This window comes from Takifugu rubripes, chromosome 11 (assembly GCF_901000725.2).
Source record: "Takifugu rubripes chromosome 11, fTakRub1.2, whole genome shotgun sequence".
Taxonomy (NCBI): Eukaryota; Metazoa; Chordata; class Actinopteri; order Tetraodontiformes; family Tetraodontidae; genus Takifugu; species Takifugu rubripes.
This window is the reverse complement of record NC_042295.1, coordinates 3,786,708-3,810,136: the sequence shown is the minus strand read 5'-3', so window position 1 is coordinate 3,810,136 and position 23,429 is coordinate 3,786,708. Positions and strand designations below refer to the sequence as shown.

Here is a 23,429-nt window from a genome sequence, read left to right as displayed (position 1 = left end):
TCCTCTGCCGCCTTAGCCGTGACCGTCCATTACACTGCAGAAAGCAGAGACATCCCCAAAGCAGGGTAATCTCTTTTAGTGTGTTCTTCCTGTCACACCATCCATTTTCCATAAAGTCTTCCTGCTTGTGATGGAATTAGAATCAGAGCTGTTACCTTTGCCCTCATCAAGAATTGCTTTTCTTTTTTTCTACCATTCCTGCTACTGGATATCAAAGCTCACAGCCTTAGACGAGACTGTCTCTGAGCTAAGATGTGCATGTAAATGTACAAAAAAGATAGGAAGGCTAAATATCTGGACAAAAAAAGAAGCTGAAGCTGGGTGAAAAGATGTGTTTTAAGGCCATTTTGGAACAGGAAATGAGTCAATCTGCCTGATGGCAGCTGATTCCACAGTTTGAAGGCAGCGACTGAAAAAGCATCGTCCCCTCTCAGCTTCCTCTTTGAAATAGTTCTCCACCAACAAAGATTGATCTGTCGACCTGAGTAACCGAGAGGGGGCGTATGGATGGAGCAGGTCAGACAGATATTTAAGGGAAAGGCTGCGAAGACTTAGAATTTTGAAAATCGATCCGAAAATAAATGTCAAGCCGATGACCTCATGCTAAAAGGGGTTTTCAGAGTCCAATATTTGGTCATTTCTTCTATATTAAGTATTAGTAATACAATATAATATACAGTTAGCATACAACAAGTAGAGTTATTCTACCTGTTCACTTGAATTAATTTGACAAAACAGTTACCTGTTGTATACCATGTAAAGTAGTTCAGTACCTTCAATTACTTTTTACTAAATCACATCCACATTGATGATTTAATTGTATTAGCACATGGGAAAGCAAGGGAAAATTAGTGAATTTATTCAAATTTAAAAAGTTTTCAGTTATGAAAAAAATAGGGTAAACTGCCATGTATGTGGCTCATTCTCTTTTCTTTGTTTCTTCCAGCAAATCAATATTGTTAATTACAAGGACCGAGCAATTTATTGTTCTTTATTGTTGTTGCATTAGCCACAGATTGTCATTTTTGTCGTATACTCAGTTAAAATAAAAGCTGCTTCTTTTCGGTCTGTGTTCAGGGATGGGAATGAATAAGCCAGTCATGAATTTGGGTCATGACTGAACGATTGAGCAGCTTCTCAAGTGCTGTTGACATAAGTGAACCTGACTAAACAGTCTGCATACAAATACAAGCACTACATGCTTCCTTTGCATATTTTGCAGAGGATTCCAAGTTTCTGACACCGCGAACTGGAGTTAAAATAGATGGGAGTGACACTTGACATTTTAGCACTTCAGAATTTTTATTTTCTTTGCTTTAGAATTCTCCACTTATTTTACTAAACCTTTCTGTTTGTACATACAGTGCTTATATATATGCAAAAAATATTACCTGTAAATGTAATATGCTTTACATGTTGTGCTTATGTGATGAATTGCAGGACTTCCTGCCCTCATGTTCTCATCTGTGCTGATTGCAGCAGCCCCACCCTAATGTGTTGCGCCTGTGTCTCATTGTCTTCCCTCTCTTAGTGCTGCATGCATGGATGTCTCCTGCTCTCTTTGCCAGTTTGTCTTTGCCAAGTGTTCCAACAGACTTCTTCAGATAAATTGTAGTGGTTTTGGGGCCAAATTCTTATAGCTGTTTTCACTGTCTGGCTCCTGTGTACCGAACCTGCTTTCTGTTAAAGGCACTAAACTTTGGAAAAGCTATAGTGTGTGTGTCTGTGCGCGTGTGTGTGTGTGTGTGTGTTAGGCGGTCCATTCTCTGTGTTTAAGAATCTCGACAGGGTTCATTCTGGATTTTGAGCATGCCATCATGCCAGGTTTTTGAGAAGTTTTGGTTATTTTATCATTCCTTATTTTACATCACCACAACCGCTTCCCATGTTGTAAAGACGGATCGTTCCCTCCCTCTGGCTGACCCGTTAAACTGAGGAGGCAGAATGGTGTCAAATTCATTTATTAAACTGAAGCTCTTTGAGATACTGAGTTCAAACTCATTTTCATACAATTCCTGATGAATCCAGTAGAAATTATTTATCAGTCTCTTCAGATTACTTTTGTGCCCTATTTTAATATCCCACACATGTCCAGTCAGTATTTACGTCTAGCCTCCTAATCAACAGTATATTTGAATAACATTTAGGTTTAATAAACCAATTTAAAATAACATTCCACATGCATCGGAAAGCATGTATTTAATTCCTCCTATTATTTGACCTGAAGCAAAAAAAATAATAATCTGAACTGACCTTTGATAAGAGCAAATTTCTGAATGTGAACAGATTCTCATTCATAATTTGGACTGTTTTTCCATGTCATCCCCTCCATCCACCTTTGGTGCACTGGTGAAGGTTGAATATCTACAAGGCAGGTAGCAGGTCAGGTCTGCTTAACTGGGCAGTGTGTGACTTACACAATGATACACATATGTTCTCCACAATCACACTTTGATTCTGCTAGTCTGGGTCTAGCCTCCCCACTGTTCAAGCCCCGAGGCAGCACCCAGGGCTACAGACATTCACAGAGCCTCAGCCTGAGAGCTGGGGAAGGGTGCAGAATGTAAGATGAGGTGTGTGTTGGTGTGTGTACGGATGTATGGGGGAGAAAAGAAGGAAATATATGCAGTGTCATCAAAGTCTGAGAAATTGCAAACTCGAAAATGTTACATTAATACATTATTTTACAATGTCACTGAACCTATGAGTTAATTATTCCAGAATATCACATTTTCTAGAAATAAGTAAGGCCTTCAAATCTCAGCTCCTGGTTTGGAGACAGGAGAGGACGCAACGCTGACTGTGGGGTGAAGAGGAGTCGCTGTGGCATGTTAAAGAGGTCAAGTACCTCAGAGTCTTGTTTATGAGTGCAGAGAAAGTAGAGCGCGAGATTGACAGGCAGACTGGTGCGCAGTCTCCAGTGGTGCGGAAGCCATACTGGGCTGATGTGGTTCACAGACATACATGCCAGAAGGCAAAGTCCTCCATTTACCAGTACGGTAACTGGTGACCAAGAAATAGATGTGGCTGAGGTGTTCGGGGTAGAAGCTCTGCTGTTGAGGGCTCCCGCCAATGCCAGATGTGAAAAATTGGCTCCTATTGGCTGTGTTATTTTAATAAAACAGAAGACAGACACAGCAAATCATAGTTAGTTTTTGTCCTTGCGTTTTAGTAATTATAATAACGCCGACAGAGATCAAAAGGAGAACGCCACCATTTTATCAAATCTGGAAGCATTGGTTTTGGATGTGTTAGCATGTATCCATACGTGAGGCATATTTTACTAGAGTCAATAAATGACACCATATTCCAGCAAACAACTCTTGGAACAGAGAAGCCTAAAAGAGTCAAATAACTGGTTCCCCTCTGGCATTGTTCTTTTATTTTAAGTAAATATTATTCACATTACTGCCAAATTTATATCCCATACACACATACATACATACAGTACATAGGTCAGGCTTTAGCTACTGTACTTACCTATTGCATATACCAATGATCTGATTGGAACCAGCAGAAAATAATACACATTTATTGAATATGGGGGTTAGGTGACTCGTTTGTCCCCACTGAATAAATACAAGGTCATTTGCAAAATGTATTCATTACAAAGGTCTTGAACAATATAAAACTGTAGTTTATACTATTCTGAACATTTCCACAATGTCACAGAGAAACCAAATGATTAATCTCAAGTGCAATAAATTGAAGGTAACTACCCTTGGAAGGGTTTCCTCTGAAGAGCTTCTTCCCTTTGAAGACCATTGTGAACACTGATCAGATGATAAATCACCACATGGAAAATAAATCAATAAATCATGAGTTGCATAACTGACCTGCTGTAACAAATTAACTTTTCGCCGCAGAAAAACCAGCTTGCTTCATTACAACAGGAAATTAGGACAAGAATGGTTTACTGGAATGTGTGTCAGTATTTACATTTGCAAAGACTGAGAAATGTATTCCGTCATTGTTGTTGACGTGCCCACGCACGCCGAGACAACACATAAAGCGCACAGGAATGCGTAATGAAAGCAGCCACATGAAGGAAATGTCATAAAGTGTTCTTAAAATAAAAAGAACTGAGCTAATTATGCTGTGTTGTTTGTAAGATGCTAGCGCCTCCATCTTTTATTCATTTCGACACTGTGACTGGAGGTTCTTTGTCTTTCTCTCTCATGGTCTCACTCTCAAATCTCATTTCAAACAGAATCGACTGAGGCGTGGAGCTGCATTCCCAATCACGAAATTATTTCAGTACAGAAGAAAAAAGGATGGAGAGGAAAAAGCGAGGCATTAAAGAAGGATGGGGAGATGCTGTCTAAATGTTACCTGGCAATCAGCAGAGCTACAAATACGACACGGTGCAGAAATCAGGACATAGATGAGTTGTTTTGAGGAAGGCATCACGTAAGAATCAGGCTATCTTGTTCTGGAGAACACTTTCTCTGACAGTGCACAAGCACAACAAATGGACATTCTGACGCACAAAAGCCAAAAACATTTTATATGGAACAAAACTCCGGCCCCCCTGTCACAGGCACTCTGGAAGATCTCTGAAAGTGAAATTTAAAAAAGAATTTCAAGCTCATTTCCTAAGTGAACAAACCAAGAGTATTACCTGATGAGAAAAATCGCAGGTGAGAAATCCCTCTGACTTCATTCTCCTCTTCGGGGATACACAGCCGTGTTCCGGTTCTCATTCTGCATCTGAAAATTCCCTTTGGGGTGTGCCGCCGCCACAGGATTTATCATCACCATTTGAAAGTACATGAAACCTATAGGTGGCACCTGATCAAGCATCATTACTTAACTAGCTGGGACTGAGAACATGCTGCTTCAGATTTAACACCATTCATGATTCGTCAATGCCAATTTCACCCATTTTCTGCCATTTATTCCAAATGGAGAGTGGCAAGACAACACCCCCGATGGCTCCCCCGTCAATCACAGGGCACACACCAATCAATCATACACTAATTCCTTACTTTTGATTCTCCATTCAACTAATAGAGAATAATCAACTAATTAATTATTTTATTCGAATAGAATGTAAAATGTCGGAACTCTTCACTCACCACATTTTGTCCTGTTCTTTGACCAGCAGAAAAAAAAGAAATGTGTGATGTGTAAAAACTATTACACTATTTTTTTTTTATTAAAAAAAAAAAAAGTCAATATTCACAGCACAGTTTGGCAGAGCAAATGGTTTTAATCACATTCTGCTGCAAAAAGGAAAAGAGGAGCAAATGAAAAAATGGGATGTTAAAAGAATAAAAACTAAAGTCAGGAGTAGAAAAGGAGCGCACCCTTGGACAACCTGTACTTAGACTGCGGAGTAATGTGGAGAAACTGAGCTTTAGAGTACATGTGCCCCAGGGAGGATAGTGTGAAGTACCTTTTGTCTTCCCACCATCAGGAGCCTCTTCTGAATAAACCTCGCTGAGCATTTCCTTTCTGTAAGTCTCACTTTGAAGCGGGGCAAAGCTAAAGCCTCTCCCAGAGTGACGATCGAGTATGTAGTTGTCCCCCAGCCCACGCAAATCCTTTGCTCAATAGCTGTGGGTGTGTAACAATTTCATTTCCATTTTCAGAGAGCTCGCTGCCCAGACGCACAACAGCAGCTTCACCTTGGTTGTGAGCCTGCATATGTTGTCCACTGTGATTGGCAGGTCTGAGTGCACAATCTGATTTCAGGCTTTATGCCTGCTTTCTTTACCTCGGAGACTTGTCAAAAGCGATCTGTGCCATCATGGGCATGCATGCATGTTAGTGCCTCCAAATCCCAACAGGCAAGAAATGAGATCACAACATGAATTCATCACGAAAGATCAGCAAGACTGCTGTCTGATTGCTGTTTTTATGCATGCAGGTGTGCTCCACCAGAGGCCCCCTAACGGGTAATGATGGGATTTGATGAGCGTAAACACAGTTTAAGTGGTGCTGCTGAAATCTTTTTCAGAAGTTAGTGCAAGACCGCCTTTCAAGTATCGCACATTGGTGGTGGGGAACGTTAATTACCCCTCGGGTTAGGTGATAAGAGATCAACCAGGAGCTATGATTGCTAAATGTAATGAGCAACATTTTTTTTGTCAAATCCAGAGACCTTGTAAATGGAAAAATGTGTACTGGTAATTGGTTATCATCCTAGTTTTACATTTGACAAACATAGTTTCTTCCCATGCAAAATCAAAAAGAAAGGAAAAGCAAGCATTAAATATCTTAATTAAACAATTTTCAAAATTAGTTTAGCTTTTGGAGTTTAGCCTTTGTTAATTTATTCTGTGTTACTGAAATCAATATTAGGGAATAATACTCATTTATGTTTCTCAGTGAATGCAAACCCGAAAGCGCACATGTTGCTGGACACGACTGGCAAATACCCACGCACGATGACCCCATTTATTATAAAGCGGAATAACATATTGCAAATGTGTAGCTTCAGCAGTTGCCCGAGGTTTGTTGTTATTGCAGCACAGAGTTAAGGCTCTCTTTCTATCTCAAACTTCTCATTAAAAAAAGCTCAGAGCCACTTATCTCCATTTCACTCATGTCATGAACAAATAAGATAGCCATGTAACAGACCCGAGGCCAAACCTCCAACTGTTTTATTTTATGATATTTCATACAGCAAGTGATATGACAATAATTTATCAACCCAGACAAATAAAGACAGTTCAGATACCAGCTATAGTGTGGGAGAGAGCAGACTATGTGTGTCTTTGAGGCCTTAAGAAAAAGAAGCTATTAAAAGGATCCAAAGTTCTGCTTTGTCAGCCTTTAATAGTTATATTTGACAGCATAATCACTGTTTTACACTCTTAAAAACTTGTTTTTCTTTCATAGCTGACCTTTATTCAGTAGTGATAGAGCTACGGTAACAAATGAACATGAAGCTCAAAAACAATGATTTGCATCAGTGAACTGTAAGTAACCAACATGTTAATGATAATTTAAAATAATTGTTGAGACGGAAGACGCCGGACAGAGTGTGAAGTTGAATAAAATAAAAGGTTTATGTCAGTTGGAGGGATTAAAAACCCGTGTAATCTCATGAGGTCTTCTGAAGCTACTGTAGGAGATGGATGGTGACGGTGGAAGTGATTTCAAAATTTCAAAATGGGAACATATAAAAGCTCAAGATGAGTTTCTGTAAATTAAAAAGAAGCGTGCAGGTGTAGACACATTTTTTTAAGCGCTGTTTGACTGTGTGCTGTATAGACTAAAAAAAAAATCAAATCTGAAATGTAGAGAAAAGAGAAATTTTCTGTAATTCAATTCGTCTCTTGTCTGAGCTGACATAAAAACCCCAAATAATTGTAGTATCTAATTAAAGAAAGCGGTAGGGGATTTATACCAGCATGGAGGGTGATGCCACCAGGAGGACTCATCAAAGAGCTTAATGTTATTCCCACAATGGGAACAAAAACAGTGTTTTTATTCAGATCACAGCTAAATCAGACAAAGCCCACAAAAACTTTGACAAAGCCTGTTTGCGTTAATAAAGCCTTACTTATACAAAGTCAACCGCTGCCTCTGAGCTGTGTTTTCCCTGATCTCACGATGGCCACTCGTCTCAGGGAGAGAAACAAAAAAATGTCCATTTAACAAATTAACTTCCTCAAAGTAAATTAGGCATACACCTGTCGCCAAAGAGAGCTGATGTGCTTTTATTTTGTTCAATAGAAATCAGGTAAAATCTGCTAATAGAAACCCTATATCACATGTCAGTAAAGGGAATCATGAACTTTATCATATGAGAACTTTAAAAACAGATTTATATAAAAAGGGTGCCACCACCATTAGGGTACATTAAGACCCTCTTCCAGCTATGGAATGACGCATCTTGCAGGTGCATTCAGTGTGGAAAGTAAAGGTTTTTTTAATTATTATTTTTTTATAATAGAAGAAGAAAAAGGTCCTCTTTGGAACATGTGCATATTTGATAATAATGGCACCATTGTGGTGAGAAGAAAGGAATGAACTTTCATTTCTGTTTAAAAGACACACACAACATTGATTTGAATGTGCAATTACTTTTCAACAAAAAGATGATGGAATTAGAAACAAAGGATGAGACAGCTGTGACTCAAGAAGGTCGTCTTACTGAACTCAACGTCACTCCCTGGATACCTGAAACCTTGACACTCTTGACCTTTTTCACATAAACATCGTTTGCTTTTAATCATCCCACTTCCTCCAGCACATTTTCCATCTGCACCTTTTGTTACCTTCACAATATACTGCATAATAGTCCTTGAGCTTTATTCATTCTCCAAGTTATACAATATTAAGACATTAAATTAATAAACTGTAAAAAAAAATTGGATTAGAACTATTTCTCATCTCAGCATGCAATATGCACATATAAAATAAAAGAACATAAGAACTAATTGTTATATTTGCTTAGAATGGATGTGACAAACCATTGTGTCTCATCCATGAAACGGGAGCAGAGCGGATTTGTATGTAAACTGTTCGTAGACGTAAATTTACGTGAAACTCGCATTCATCAACATTTTAGTAGCGCTGATCTGTTCGTAGCTACTAATAAAATCTACATATGCTTTTGACCCTGTGTAGCGCTTGTGTGAACACATATAAATAATGCTTGTCACTATTGTAAATTACAATTATAATTCAGATTCCCCTCTGTTATGTAAATGATTGGCAGATGCCTTTGGAAAAACAGGATATAGGTATATCCAAAACATGAAAAACGATTAGAAATAGAAGACAATTTGGACAGTGAGCCTCCTCATCCTGTGGCAGATCTATTTTTTTCTGTGTGTACAAATATGTATATTGGCCTCAGTCTTTATATCAGACCACTTTCTTTTGAGCTTGGGCATGGTCCTGGGGACGCCAGAGACCGTATTAACTGCATCTCTTACCTTCTTCTTGACTTTTAATTTGCATGTCCCCGTCACATCCCTGCTAATTGATGACAATAAAATGCTTTTTTTTAACCCAAAGCAGAAAAGTTCATTCTGTTTTGTTTGAAAACTTTCCTCTCGTTTTGCTTGTGCCGGACACATCACAGAACACCTTCTTTTATGGTGCCCATTGCCAATTCATGGGCGGAGATTTATGCAAAGAGCTGATTACCGGAAGCGCGCTGTCAATTTACGATCGTTTGGTATTCATGATCTACACATGTGTTTACGAGCAGTTATTACATTTTCACGTGTTCCTGAATCCAGGGTAGGTTTTTAGTGGAGTAGGCATTTATGTGTAAATCTGTTCGCAAATTTACCAGCGTTTCATGAATGAGACCCATTAATTAAATACTTGTCAGCATTTGTGTGTGTGTGTGTGTGTGTTTGAAACAGATAGGGCTTTGCCTACAGTTGAAACCCCCTCATTTTTAAACACAATACACCTGTGTGAAAATGTGGGCTGGTCCTATATAAAGGACCGTTTATGCCACCTGTGTGCTCTTCCTCCTCCACACAAGCACCACCATCAAATGTCCTATGCTGCCACCACTTTGCTTTTGCACTCCTTTGTGAATAAATTAAGTTTTCTGATATATCTTGGTGTTTCAGCTTTTTAGTGTTATGACTTTTCAAGCTAGTTGTAACCCTTGTCATTGATGAGAGGACAGATGTTGCATTTGTGAAACACTTGTTTGGTCAGCTGCTACTTCAGTATAAATGTGAACAAAGTCCACCTTTTAGGCTTGGTCAATTTGGAGGACGAGACAGCAGACGGTCTTTCCTCCATTCTGACCTCAAGTATTGAGCTGTACACTAAAAAGTTGATTGGCCCAGGGTGGAAAGAAGGAATTCTTTGCACACTCATGGCAGGTTAAACACCCCCACGATACCTTGAATAGTTGGTTTGACATTTTCACATCTGTTTTTCCCACTCTGCTCTTTGCTACCATGAGTTTGCAAAGACCTGCAGTCTCATCAATCCTTTTAGTGAAGTCCCTGTGATGCTCTTACAAACGTCAATTATGCAGTGGTTTTCTGTCCATGACTGTTGTCTGTGCTTACTCAATCAATTGGATGACCCGAAGCTTCAGATTCAGCTAATCAACGACAACCAGAGTTTTTATGGTGCTGAAATCCTGCACCAGATGAGCAGTGATCCTATTAACTAAACTACCTGCTGTTTGTAAATCCAGTCCTTCAAGAATTTAACAGGATGTCCAGCGGGACAGGGGCAATCCATTCAAATTGCGTAAGGGGTGCTTTGTTTCTGTGGCGAGGCCTGGAATGATTCCTAAATCACACTGCTAACAATGGACATAATGGACCCTAGCCTTTTGTTAATTATTACAAGCAACTATGGGGTCACACTCATGATGGCATTGGGTGGGCAAGAATGGAGAACACAGTTCAGGAAAATGTGAAGAGCAGGTGCTATGACTTCTTGGTTAAAACATGCACCCATGTTCAATAAAGACTTCCAGCCAACATCCAGATATGGAAATCTATGACTGTGTTCAGTCCGACCATCAATCTTCCACAAACAAACTACATCTCACATTAGCCTCAATCTTGAAGATCTACTCTGGTGATCTGGCAGCTCTTGAAATGTGGTCTCAGGCTGTTATATACCGCCAATTGACAAAGATGTAAACCAGACAGAATGTTTCATGTTAAAGTACTCAATTACAAAGATGGCAGTGGACATCAAATGTTCATCTACCCTCCTTGCTCTGCATTGCTTGTGATGAATTTGAGCAATGCTGACTTAGATCAAGTTTTATCATTGAGGAGCCTGACTGGACCAAACTGAGGAACAGGATACGGCAAGAAACATTTACAGCACTGTTAAAATATGTTGTTACATTAGTATTAGGCTCTGATGCTAATAATGATGAGGATAGTCCTAAAATTGCTTTTTAATATGAATATGAATACTGGTTTTAGGGGTGTGTCAGTTTCCATCTTCTAATGTTGCAAGCATGATATATGGACAAAGCTGGTGGAAATGTGATTAGGGTTCAGAGTGTCTGAGTGTTCTTCTTTGATACGTGAGGTAGCATTGGTGCATGGGGACCTGCTTTGGAATCCTCCATCACACCTCATACCCTGTGTGATTAAACTCTTCATGTGAGACCCAAACAACCGTTGTCTATGGTATCCGTGACATTACTGACAAATGTCAATGTCCCATTGTTCTTCTTGCCAACTGATCTTCACAATACTGATGGAGATCATCATCACTAAAAGGTTTAGGCAAGGGCTGATAAGACCGGGACATTTCGCCATCATGCAGTGGTGCCCAACACTGACTTGCCCAGCTCTAGCTTTGATTAATCAATGTAATTAATGTATTTGCTAGCTTTAATTAAACAGTGTAATTAATGTATTTGCATGTATGATGTATGTCTATTCTCTCCTCTGTCTATCCTCCCCCTTCTCCTCCCTCTCTACCCATCAGTCTATCAGCAGGAGGGTCCTCCCCTGTGAGCCTGGTCCTGCTCATGGTTTCTTCCTGTTAAATGGGGAGTTTTTCCTGCCACTGTTGCTAGTTGTGTGGGGTCAGGCACTGGGTTTCTGTAAAGAGACAATTTTGATTGTAACATATGGTATGACTTACACATAAGCAACAATGCAGAGTGAAGATCCTGCTGAAGACTTTCCCAAAGACATCAGGACACAAGGCCAGGTTCTAAAAAGAAATTGCCTACTCTCTTGGTTCTTAACCTGTGATTGGGACATCGTACTTGTGTACAATCAATAGCATTTGTTCTTCGATGTTTATCTCCCACACTCTCTTTAACTCTTCTCTTTGTTTTCAAAAGCTTGCTTGCTTGTTTCTCTTGCAAGATTAGTCAAAACTAGTTAAAACCCCATTTAATTCCATCCTGAGCCATGACTCTTTGAACTTTGTCCTTAGTCAATGCTTCTGGAACTCCCTCTCACCCTCCCTCCTACAAACTAAGTTCCATTATTGGATCACATAGGAGAGATTTGTTCTCTCCAACAGTTGAATCTGCAATGAACTACTACAAGAATTTTCATCTAGTGAGTAAATGACTTCCAGATGATCTGCTGTGTTGGACATACAGGTAAAAGACCAAAAACTGTATAATGCTTTGGGGTGGTTTGTCCTTTCTTATATAGGACCAAAATAATTAACACCTACTTGTGAAAAAAGTCTGGAAGAGTTCTCTCAGTGGGAAGGTCTGCCATATTTTGCTCACAAACTTTTCCTATTATTTCCTTATTTTCCTGAGTCAGTGTTTTTGGTCCAATATTGTATTTAGCTTGGAGACTACTTGGTGTTTGTTACCATGGCCACACTTCCCTCTCTCCAGCTACTTCTTCCAGCTCATCCGGGGGGATCCCCAGGCGGTCCCAGACCAGTTGAGAGATATAGTCTCTCCAATGTGTTTTGGGTCTTTCTGGGGGTCTCCTACCGGAGGGAGATGCCCTGAACACCTCACCAGGGAGGCGTCCAGGGGGCATCCTAACTAGATGCCCAAGCCACCTCATCTGGCTCCTCTCAACGTGGAGGAGCAGCAGCTCTACTCCAAGCTCCTCCCGGATAGCAGAGCTTCTCACCCTATCTCTAAGGGAGATCCCAGCCACCCTACGGAGGAAGCTCATTTCGGCCGCATGTACCCGGGATCTTTTTGGTCATTACCCAAAGCTCATGACCATAGGTAGGAATGAAGATCGACCGGTATAGAGAGCTTTGCCTTTTGGCTCAGCTCTCTCTTCACCACTACGGACCGGTGCAGAGTCCGCATTACTCCGGATGCCGCACCGATCCGCCTGTCGATCTCCTGCTCCATTCTTCCCTCACTCGTGAACAAGACCCTGAGGTACTTGAACTCCTCCACTTGGGGCAGGATCTCCTCCTTGACCCGGAGAAGGCACTCCACCTTCTTCTGGTTGAGAACCATGGCCTCAGATTTGGAGGTGCTGATTTTCATCCCAGCCGCTTCACATGCGGCAGCGAAGCGATCCAGTGATAGTTGGAGGTCACGGGCCAATGACGCCAACAGGACCACATCATCCGCAAAAAGCAGTGACCCGGTTCTGAGGTCACCAAACCGGATCCCCTCAACACCATGACTGCACCTAGAAATTCTGTCCATAAAAATTATAAACAGAATCGGTGACTAGTGATGGGACGAGCGACACTGGTGCGTCAACACTGTGCCGAGAGCTCAAGAGTGAAACCCCGTATCGGTGCGTGTGACGCTTTAAGAAAGAATCACGTGACCGATACAGGAATTGTATCGTTTGGATGTGCCGCGCCAAAGTGTGTTTATAAGGAAACAAACTGTATCGACATGTCGTGGGTTTGTTGGATGGAGTTTTGCAGTTGCGCAATTATGGATCGTTCTAAGAAGTTTTCCCCAGTGTGGAATAATTTTGATCTTGTGACTCCAAACAAGGGAAATCTTTTTCTCCTTTGAGCATTGCTTACTGTTATATACAATTTTTAACGGTGGCGCTTTATCAGTTTATCAAGTGAATGACCTGTGATACATATGATAGTCAAGTCAAGAGCCTTACAGTTGCTTTATTGATTTTATAGGGTGTCTATTTTTTTAGCAAGTGAATGCAATGCGCCACCTTAGTTTTTACTCTGTTCTAGTAAGAGGTTTGAATTGTTTGTAACTTTTTATGTTATTGTAGGTGAAGTGTTGGCTCTGCTCCACAGAGCTATCTTACATCAATAAAAGCACTTCATCAATGCTGAGGCATTATAGAGCTCGGCATGGCAATGAAGAATTGGCAGATACTCGTGAGAGAACCAGAAAACATATCCACACCTGCATCAACTTGCACTTAAAACTCTCTGCTCACCATCGTCATCTGCACCGTGTGAAAGAGCATTTTCTAAGGCTGGGGAGCTGGTGTCTAAGAGGAGAAATCACCTCCAAAAACTTTTGTTCCCCAATAAAAATTCATAAACTAATCGCTTTTTTGTATTATTTCATATGATTTAACAGTTAAGTTAACAAAGAATGTGTGTACATAAGTAAAAAATTGTAACTCTGAATTGTAACTCAAATTTGCTATATTTTACATACCAACTCAGTTTAGCAAACAAGGAATTCCTTTACCTGCAATCATTTTATAACTACTGCAGGGGTCACTATCGGGTGACCAACACAGTATCAATACAGTGCCGACACAGTTTGTGTAGTGTGTCAATACACTCCTTGAGGTATCATCGTCCCATCACTATCGGTGACAAAGGGCAGCCCTGGCGGAGACCAACCCTCACCGGAAACGAGTTTGACTTACTGCCAGCAATTCGGACCAAACTCTGGCACCGATCGTACAGGGAGCGGACGGCCCGTATCAGCGGGCCCGACACCCCATACTCTCGGAGAACCCCCCACAGGATTCCCCGAGGGACACGGTCCAATGTCTTCTCCAAGTACACAAAACACATGTGGACTGGTTGGGCAAACTCTCATGCACCCTCGAAGACCCTGTTGAGGGTGTAGAGCTGGTCCACTGTTCCACGCCCAGGACGAAAACCACATTGCTCCTCCTGAATCCGAGGTTCGACTATCCGGCGGACCCTCCTCTCCAGTACCCCTGAATAGACCTTACCAGGGAGGCTGAGGAGTGTGATCCCCCTATAGTTGGAACACACCCTCCGGTCCCCCTTCTTAAAAAGAGGGACTACAACCCCGGTCTGCCAATCCAGCGGCACCACCCCCGATGTCCACGCGATGTTGCAGAGTCGAGTCAACCACGACAGCCCTACAACATCCGGGCCAGTAAGGCCCGATACAACTCCTTCTTCAGCCTGACGGTATCCCTCACCGCTGGTGTCCACCAGCGGGTTTGGGCATTGCCGCCACGACAGGCACCAACCATCTTGTGGCCACAGCAACGGTCAGCCGCCTCAACAATGGAGGCACGGAATATGGTCCACTCGGACTCAATGTCCCCCGCCTCCCCCGGGACATGGTCAAAGCTCTCCCGGAGGTGCGAGGTGAAGCTCCTTCTGACAGGAGACTCTGCCAGGCATTCCCAGCAGACCTTTACAATACGTTTGGGTTGGCCAGGTCTGTCCGGCATCCTTCCCTACCATCGGAGCCAACTCACCACCAGGTGGTGATCAGTTGACAGCTCCGCCCCTCTCTTCACCCGAGTGTCCAGAACATGCGGCTGCAAATCCGATGACACAACCACAAAGTCGATCATCGATCTGCGGCCTTAGGGCGTCCTGGTGCCAAGTGCACATGTGGACGCCTTTATGCCTGAACAAGGTGTTTGTTATGGACAATCTGAGACAACCACAGAAGTCAAATAACAAAACCCCACTTGGGTTCAGATCAGGGGGGCCGTTCTTCCCAATCACACCTCTCCAGGTCACACTGTCTGATCTTCTTCACCCTGAAACTGAGATTCATCACCCTTCTTGGCACCTTCATCTTGCTGACAGCTTTTGTGCTAACACGACCACTTGTTAACTTCCAAAAAAAAATTTTTTACAGAGAATAGATTACATTTTCACATTTGCCCCGTGGCAAAAAATAATCAACTTTTATAAGTTGTAAAAACTTAATGATGAGGTTGATGAGTTTTCCCAGAAGAGCTGGAGGGAGTGCCTGGGGTGAGAGAAGTCTGGGTATCTCTGCTTGGACCTAGCTGCCTGCGTGACTTGACCCCGGATAAGACGATGTAGATGAAAGGAGATCTCTTAGGCCTGATCCCTGAGAGGAAAAGCCTGAGGTGGTTGTAATTAGTTTAACAGAGCATTCAGCCAACAAGTGCAGGCTCCACTCCTGCATGTCAATTGCAAGTAGCTGGGATTTTAAGGAGGTGATTCTAGTGAGTTAAGAAGGCATTTGAGACTGGGATTAAATCAGGCAGTACATACAAACATGTAGAACAAGGAAGCACCAACGATCCCAAACTGGCCATCTTTCTATTCACTTGATCCTGAAAACCTGCCTTGAAAAGCTGTTTGTACCATTATTAAGATGGAATAAGCCAGTTTTTCATCCCAAACAATCAGTGTAGTGCTAATAACATCTAGCCCAAGTCTTTTTTAGGTCATTTTGGGCAACCATGTAAAATAAAAAGACAAAAAGTTTACAGAGTCTGCTCCTCACAGGATTAGATTAATTTATTGGCATCGCATAATGCCAAGACAACATGGTGCACTTCACTGCAATTAGCAAGCTATTAGATTAGTCTGGATTTCCTGTATTCTGAGGTCATCGGTTCTCGTGCTGTGGGCTGTCTGGTGGACAGCGTCCAATGAAATTATCTGTTTTTTTCACATTTCACAGATGCAGCCTTATTTTACCTTAAGGTGAGGGATGTTTGAACAGAATACATTATTGTAAAATATGATTTTTTTTAAAAATGCTTTAGAGGTGCTGAAAGTGCAGGGTCAACAATTGAACTACACTGAATAAAGAGGTAAGTTGACAATGCAGACTGGATCAGCAAAAATTGGATCGGCTGCAGCTCATATCAATCCAACTCATAAAACACCAACATTGTTTATGAACCAAGCTTTATACTAAGTTAAATGGAAAGTTATTTAAGGTAACATTTAAGTTTCGTTGGAGCAATTTTGAAAGTACTAACTCTGACCATTTTGTTTTCACCACCACTCATTTTTTTTACAAGCGGACGTCATTTTTCTTACCTTTGCATGAGTCGAACATGAGATGGAAGTGAATTATTTCAGAGATGTGAATTTATTTTCTAATAATGGTACTGAAATCAAATTACTCCACTCTCAGGTGTTACATTTTAAGGTTGAATGCACCAGGAGAAACTAAATACAGCCGAAAGATCAGACGGCTTCTGCCCAACGCCATCCCTGACACCTGAACCCAGTTTTATTGTTTAGAAACACATGTGCATGCAAAGGAGGCTGAGTTCTGTAGGAAAATGAGTCATAAACTGAGCCTTTCTAATGTTTGATTATGCTTGATATTCCTCATTAATTAGACGTGCATGTAATTCTGACATCACTGTGTTTTTATCTATGTGAGACATGATTATTCTATACGTATGCTACTATTTTAAGCTGTTTCATCATTGGATGCTTTCCTATGACAGGATGGAGACAATTGTGACACTGATTGTGGGCCGGTCACACAGAAAAATATTTTCACACCAGCTGTAACACCTGCGATGGCCGTCCAATTTGTTAATCCACCAGCTCAGGGGTCTCTGTGATAATTCAGGTGCTGTCTTGTGGCTTTGCTGGTATTTGGCCACAAATTTCACACAGCGGTTCTGCCATTTTATAACCTCTACTAAACAATTTCTAACCAGCGTGAGAATTGAGTTCATAAGAGAGAGGTGGACATTGCTCAAAGTACACGTGGCTGGATGGGCTGTGTTGGCTGGAAGATGAACACAAGTCATTTTATCCTGCATGCAAACAGGAGTTCCTGTGTAACACCACGTCTGCGGGCTGTAGGTAAAGCCGGACAAGCCCGGACATCACATTTAGTTATACATGAGACTTGCCTTGGTTTGGGGTGGCCAAAGCACCTGCAACCAGGCAGGACCATCGTGGCCTTTTCTTTAATTCATGACCTGGTTAGGCTTTATAAAAGACAAGGGCAGGACAGAGAATGCATGAAGAGCGGCGGGCACTGACAGAATTTGAACAATGACAGGTAATGCGCTGCACTCAACCAATGATAGAGACATCTTCCTTTATAAGTTGATATGCAGGAGTATTTGAACTATTATTATGGCAGGAAGAGTTTTTGTGGGCTTTTGTGAAGTGTATCTGATTGTCATTGTGTGTGTGTGTGACAAACAGCCCTGCAAGAAGTTCTGTTGGCCGTGTCACTTTGGCCCATCCTCTTTACTATAAGCAACCCGATAAACTGTGGAGATGAGCAGAGTTCCCTGTCCAACTGTCTGTCCATCTCCCAAGAAAAACTTCTGGACCGAGTCATACAGCACACTGAGCTCATCTTCCGTGTTTCTGAGGAATCCTGTACTTTGTTTGTGAGTATCACTAACTCAACCTGTAAACCCAAGCACATTGTTCAACACAGGAAACTCCAATAACTCCGATGCAGAGCTCCTGCATCTATACTGCACAGGCACAGATTTCCCAACTGTGGAGGACATGACAATTTTTTTAAAAAGCAATTGGTTCTAAAAACACCATCTGGAGCTAAAGTAACTTGAGACATGTCAAAAAAAATCTAAAGGCGTTATAAAATTAATCATTGTGTCACTCAGAAAGCATTTAATTAAAAGCTGTCCGTTCCCAAAGCCATGCTTATTTCTGTTTGACTTGTAACCTTAAAGAAACGCTCCACACTGACAGCATAAAAGCTTTTTGTTGCTTTCTCACTGCAGGCTGACCTCACATTTTTCAGTTTCATGTGTACTTTGTGCTATTTGCCATTGCTTCTGACATAATCAATGCTTTGCTATCACAGTTGAAAGTATTCCTCTGTCCCTCAGCACATTCTGTTGGAGAAGAGACCCTACAGTTCAGTAATAGGAATGTGATAATGACAGACTGCAGGGGGGAGGGGGACGGTTTGCTGGGTGGTTGAAAACCCATCACTGCAGATGGAGAGGACTGGAGAGGACTGAAATGGGCCCCTCTTTTGACTAGAAAGATGATGCATGGGTGACAACAATGACATCCATGTTGCGTCTCCTGACTCCAAAATCGGTGCAGCTTTTTTGAGCTTTTTATGGTAGCTGAGACAAATCAAACCGTTCGTTGTTCGCTGACATTTTTAGCTGCTTTTTTTTGCTGTCTTTTATTATTTCAAGTATGTTTTGCAGGAGGAGATGTTTATCCCACTCCCACTGCAGCTTCAGACAAACCAAGCAGGGAATGCATGCATGACCAAAGCCTTACACATCCCTAGCTCCAAAAGTGAAATCCAACAGATAACTGTGAGTAAATGAACATATTCATTTATTTTTTTCAGTTGAAGTCAATGTTCCCGCACATAATATGCTGAGAAGATGAAAACACAGCTTAAATCTTCCATATCACTCAAGTCCTCTGCTCTCTTTGCTTCTTGGGGTGATCGAATGTTTTGTGCCGGTTGTGAGCGTGTGAATCAGGCAATAAGTGAGGCAGAGGTTGCTATGTACCGAGAACTGGGCTTCTTTTTTAGAGCTTTTTTTTGGGGGGGAATCATTTTGAAGCTGCATATAATCCTCCAGCCCGACATCACCAAAGATGCCCAGGTCATGAAGGTTTATTCTGTATAAGTTGTCAAAGTCAAATTTATTCCGCTCCCCTCTGCTGTTTACTTTAATGGCAAAAGAGTATTTCTGACCGAAGATTTGTGTGAAATCTACAGTTTGCGCTGAGCTTCATTGTAGCCTTGAACTAGATGCCAAATGTAAGCATACCAAATCTTTACTGTAAAATGTAGGCAATCATACCATAACCCTAACCCATAGTCGGATGTGTGGAGAATGGACAGGAGGATGAATACAGGGACCTTGTGGAGAGTTTTGTTAGGTGGAGCAGGGAGAACCTTCTGCAGCTCAATGTGACCAAGATGAAGGAGATGGTGGTGCATTTCAGTAAAAGCAAGTCCCCCCAGTCTGCATTAGTGGGAAAGATGTGGAAATAGTCCCATCTTACAGGTTCCTGGGTCTTCAGCTGGACAATAAACTGGAGTGGTCCACAAACACCAATGCTGTTTACAAGAAGGCCATGAGCAGACTCTATTTCCTCAGGAGACTCAGGTCCTTCAGTATTTGCAGCAGGATGCAGCAAAAATTGTGTAATGCTTAAGTTGTAATTTTATTTATATTTTATTCTATATCTATGTATAGATGCTTATAATGCTTATCATATGTATAATATATAATATGTATATATTATGTCTATATAATATGTGTGTGTGTGTATGTATATATATATATATATATATATATGTGTGTGTGTGTGTGTGTGTGTGTGTGTTCTGTATATATGCTTATAACGTTCTAATCTTATTTGTACTTATTCATTCTGTTTCTATACTTTGTATAGGTTGCTACTACAATTCAATTTCCCTACGGGGATGAATAAAGTACATCTTAATCTTAATCTTAATAACATAACAATGCTGGAAGTCTCAGTATATTTGACAGCAATAGTGACATTAAAAGGAACAGAAACTGCAGCAGCGGTTTGTAAGAGGATCTGGTCATTTGTATCCTCTAAAGCACTGCAGAATGAGTGGGGCTTGTTTTTTTTTAATTTTCATACATAGAAGTACATGCAGTCATGACTTCCGGTTTGCTTTTCTGCTGTTTGCTACTTGTGTTCTCCAGGATAAATGGTTGCTCCACTCTGTTCTGATGCTGGTCCAGTCATGGATCAAACCCTTGGTCTACCTGCAGACCACCATGACCCAATACGATTTTGCTTCTGAAACACTGCTCAACAAGACCAAGTGGATGTTAGAGAAGCTAATCAGCCTAGAGCAAGGAGTGGTGGTCCTCATCAAGAAGGTAGGACAGAGGTTTTATCACACGTAGGAAAATAAGAATCGTAAACTCAATATTCTGACAGACAACACGAGTCTTCCTGCATGAATTTATTTCCGTTCTATACATTTCTGTGCAGATGTTAAACGAAGGAGCGATGGCTACAACAGTCACAGAACAAGACCTGTTCCCTACCGACCTGCAGCCCGACATACTGGCATCCATCATGAACGACTACAATTTACTGAGCTGCTTCAAAAAAGACACCCACAAAATGGAAATTTTGCTTAAGCTTCTGAAATGTCGACAGAATGAAATATACAACTGTGCATGAATCATAACTTGCTGCATTCTAAATAATGTGGCGTTTCAATTAATCCTAAGGTTTGTATGTGTCCACTTATAAACCATGCCTTAGGATATACTCACAGCCCAGTGCATTCTTTATTGATTGCTTTACAAAACCTTTGCATAAACTCAAGTAGGTGTAATACTGTGCCCTTTCTTCCACATCCTGCATTTCATATTCCCCTGCTCAGTTGTTATTTTAACCTGGCGAAGGCAACAGTGGGCAAACTCCCAAATGAATATTTGTGCGTAGAGGTGTTTAAAAAATAAAATAAAATCAGAATATCCTGCTATTGATTTGTAGTTCCTTTGTTCTTAAGTGGAGTTTGTATTCATGGCTGGCTCCTGTCGTGTTCTGATTATTCTCATTGCCTCCAGAGTATTCACTGAGGTTCTCTATTTAAAATGGTGTTGGTTTCCCTTCTGCATTATTGAAATGAAAGACTTTTACTGGAGGTAGGAGTCAAACAGGGAGCAATCGCTACTTTAAAAAAAGGGACGGGTAATGTGTGCGTGAATGCAAATGTAAAATCTTTGCTGTCCTCGAGTGTGATTTACAAATAAAGCAAACTACTGAAAAAGCATGCACAATATGGTTTTGCTTGTTTTGTGACAACAGGACAAATTCATTTGCAGAACGTGGACATGCTCAATGTTGCCCTTTTCGAGCCCAAACACAGGAGGGCAGCAGTGCCCTGTCCTAACAGTCCTCTTAACCTGGACAGTGTGTCATTGTTTATGACACCAGTCTTCCACAGTAATAAGATGCTATAGCGATTAAAACATTTTTCTAGTTTCAGTTAAAAATTGTATTAAATACCCTTGATGCCACAAGCATTTAAACTTCCCCCACTGAACCATCTCACATTTCCCTCCACACTCGAGAACATTTAAGACAACCAGGGGATGTAGCTGGAGATTGTCTTCCTCTGGAAACCTCATCAGAATATGTAAATCAGCCTTTGCGGCTGTCGTGAGGAGTCGCGTGTCGGCGTGGAACAGCGGTGTCATGTGATCAGGTTGGATATTGAGTCAGGATGTGGTTGTCAGGGTGGGGGTGTCTGATGTCAGCGATGTCAGGTCCTGCTTCCTGTTCACTAAGTGACTAGCCCACCTTCTGCTCGGCACCCGACCTTCCTCAGGGCAAACATGTCTCTCTCACGTGGTCCCAACAACAAGGCCCTGGTCAGAGGTGAGGTGAATCCTCATATTAGAGATTAGCCCTGGGTGGAGATGCTTTGGAACCTGGGGGGAGAGGGGAGTGAGATTCAGATGATTTGACAGTCTGACTATTTATAACCTGAGGTAAAGAAATCCAGACTGCTGGGATGCACAATCGGAACAGAGCAGGTAGACAGAAAAGCAGGAGAGAAAATAAGCAGGCAGGATGAAGAAACCGGGCTGAGAAAAAGAGGGAAAGACGGGTGGAGGAAAAATGTTTCTGGGTCGTCAGTAGTGGTGTGAAGTGTGTCAGTCAAATAGAGAGGAAAAACAGTTTCCCCCCCTAATCACCGGAAGCACATGTGGAACATTGCAGTTGGAAGCTGGTTGAAATGAAAGGTTGAACGATGCAAGCGCTCAGCTGAAGGAGCTGCTGAAGTGACGCCGCCTTCTAAGAAGTCAATGAGACTTAACCGCCTAAGCTGTCTCTCACATTCTTGGATTTGTCTCCCCAGCATGGCGGTTTGTAAAGAGCAAAAATAATCTGTGAGATCTGCCATTCATTCTTTCAGTCACAAAACTCTAAGTGCTTATTTAAACCGCGGGTCTGAGAGGGAGCAATTAACAACACTTCTCCTTCCGGCACCTGCTGCTTTGGCAGTGTTGCACATCATCATTTCAGTAATGTGTCTGTGAACAAGAAGCATGAATCTACCTTCAAAACCCCAACCACAGTGGATACCTGTATGTGTGGATAGAATCCAGCCCAATGTACCATAGTTCTTGCATTAATGTCACATCCTCCATCCATCCCTCCAGTAGTAGTCTGCTAAGAAATAACTTGTATTTTTAATGTGATAAATGCAGTGCAGAAAAGGCCTCTAGCCTCTTAGACAATATACCCACATGGATACAAATAAATGTAAAATCAGAAAAATTTCAACAAATGCTTCTTTACCTGCATTAATTAGAGATTAGTCCTCTGATCTCATGTAACAAATCTACAAGCAGCACCAACCAAAGAGCCTTTGTTTTGAAGAATGAGGTGAGTCTGACTCAAACATACAAGCAGATTGTGATGAACTGACTGCGGTGTAATGTGGGAATGAATGTAGTCACGTTACACCAATCGCTGAGTCTGACCCTCCTGACCCTCACGTCTCTCCCAGAGTTAAATAAATCTCAGAGAGCGCAGTTTGCAGAGAGGACACGCAATGTTTGAGCAGACAAACGGCTCAGGTTAAGGAATAATAGAGACAGAGCTTCATCTGCTATGTATATACCAATATATTAAGTAAAATGTTCTTAAATTGAAACAAACACACACAAAATACAAGCACTTTAAAGAGTTCCTTGGGGATCAAGTTCTCTCCCATCATTTACTCACCTGTTTAAAAAGTGAATCAATGTTTCTGGGAAAACAGCTTCCAACGTTGGCAGGATAACCTGGCTGCTTTGGCATGAATCGGATATTCTTCCTGTGGTGGAACAAGCCCTATGTGATCTTTTACTTTATCTTTTTTATATTTATTATTATTT

At 41.5% G+C, this 23,429-nt stretch overlaps 1 protein-coding gene across 2 annotated transcripts; it reads left to right on the top strand.

Moving 5' to 3' along the window:
- Window positions 1–11,900: 11,900 nt before the first annotated feature.
- smtla (somatolactin alpha) lies at window positions 11,901–21,313 on the top strand. 2 transcript variants are annotated; one of them, XM_029844420.1, is made up of 5 exons: window positions 11,901–12,028; window positions 17,737–17,927; window positions 18,729–18,842; window positions 20,226–20,405; window positions 20,521–21,313. In XM_029844420.1, exons 1-5 carry the CDS (start codon window positions 12,004–12,006, stop codon window positions 20,713–20,715), a joined length of 705 nt encoding a protein of 234 aa, XP_029700280.1. In that variant the 5' UTR covers window positions 11,901–12,003; the 3' UTR covers window positions 20,716–21,313. The 2 variants fall into 2 exon arrangements, with proteins under 2 accessions (XP_029700280.1, XP_011606545.2); XM_011608243.2 differs by lacking the exon at window positions 11,901–12,028 and adding an exon at window positions 17,123–17,587.
- Window positions 21,314–23,429: the final 2,116 nt, after the last annotated feature.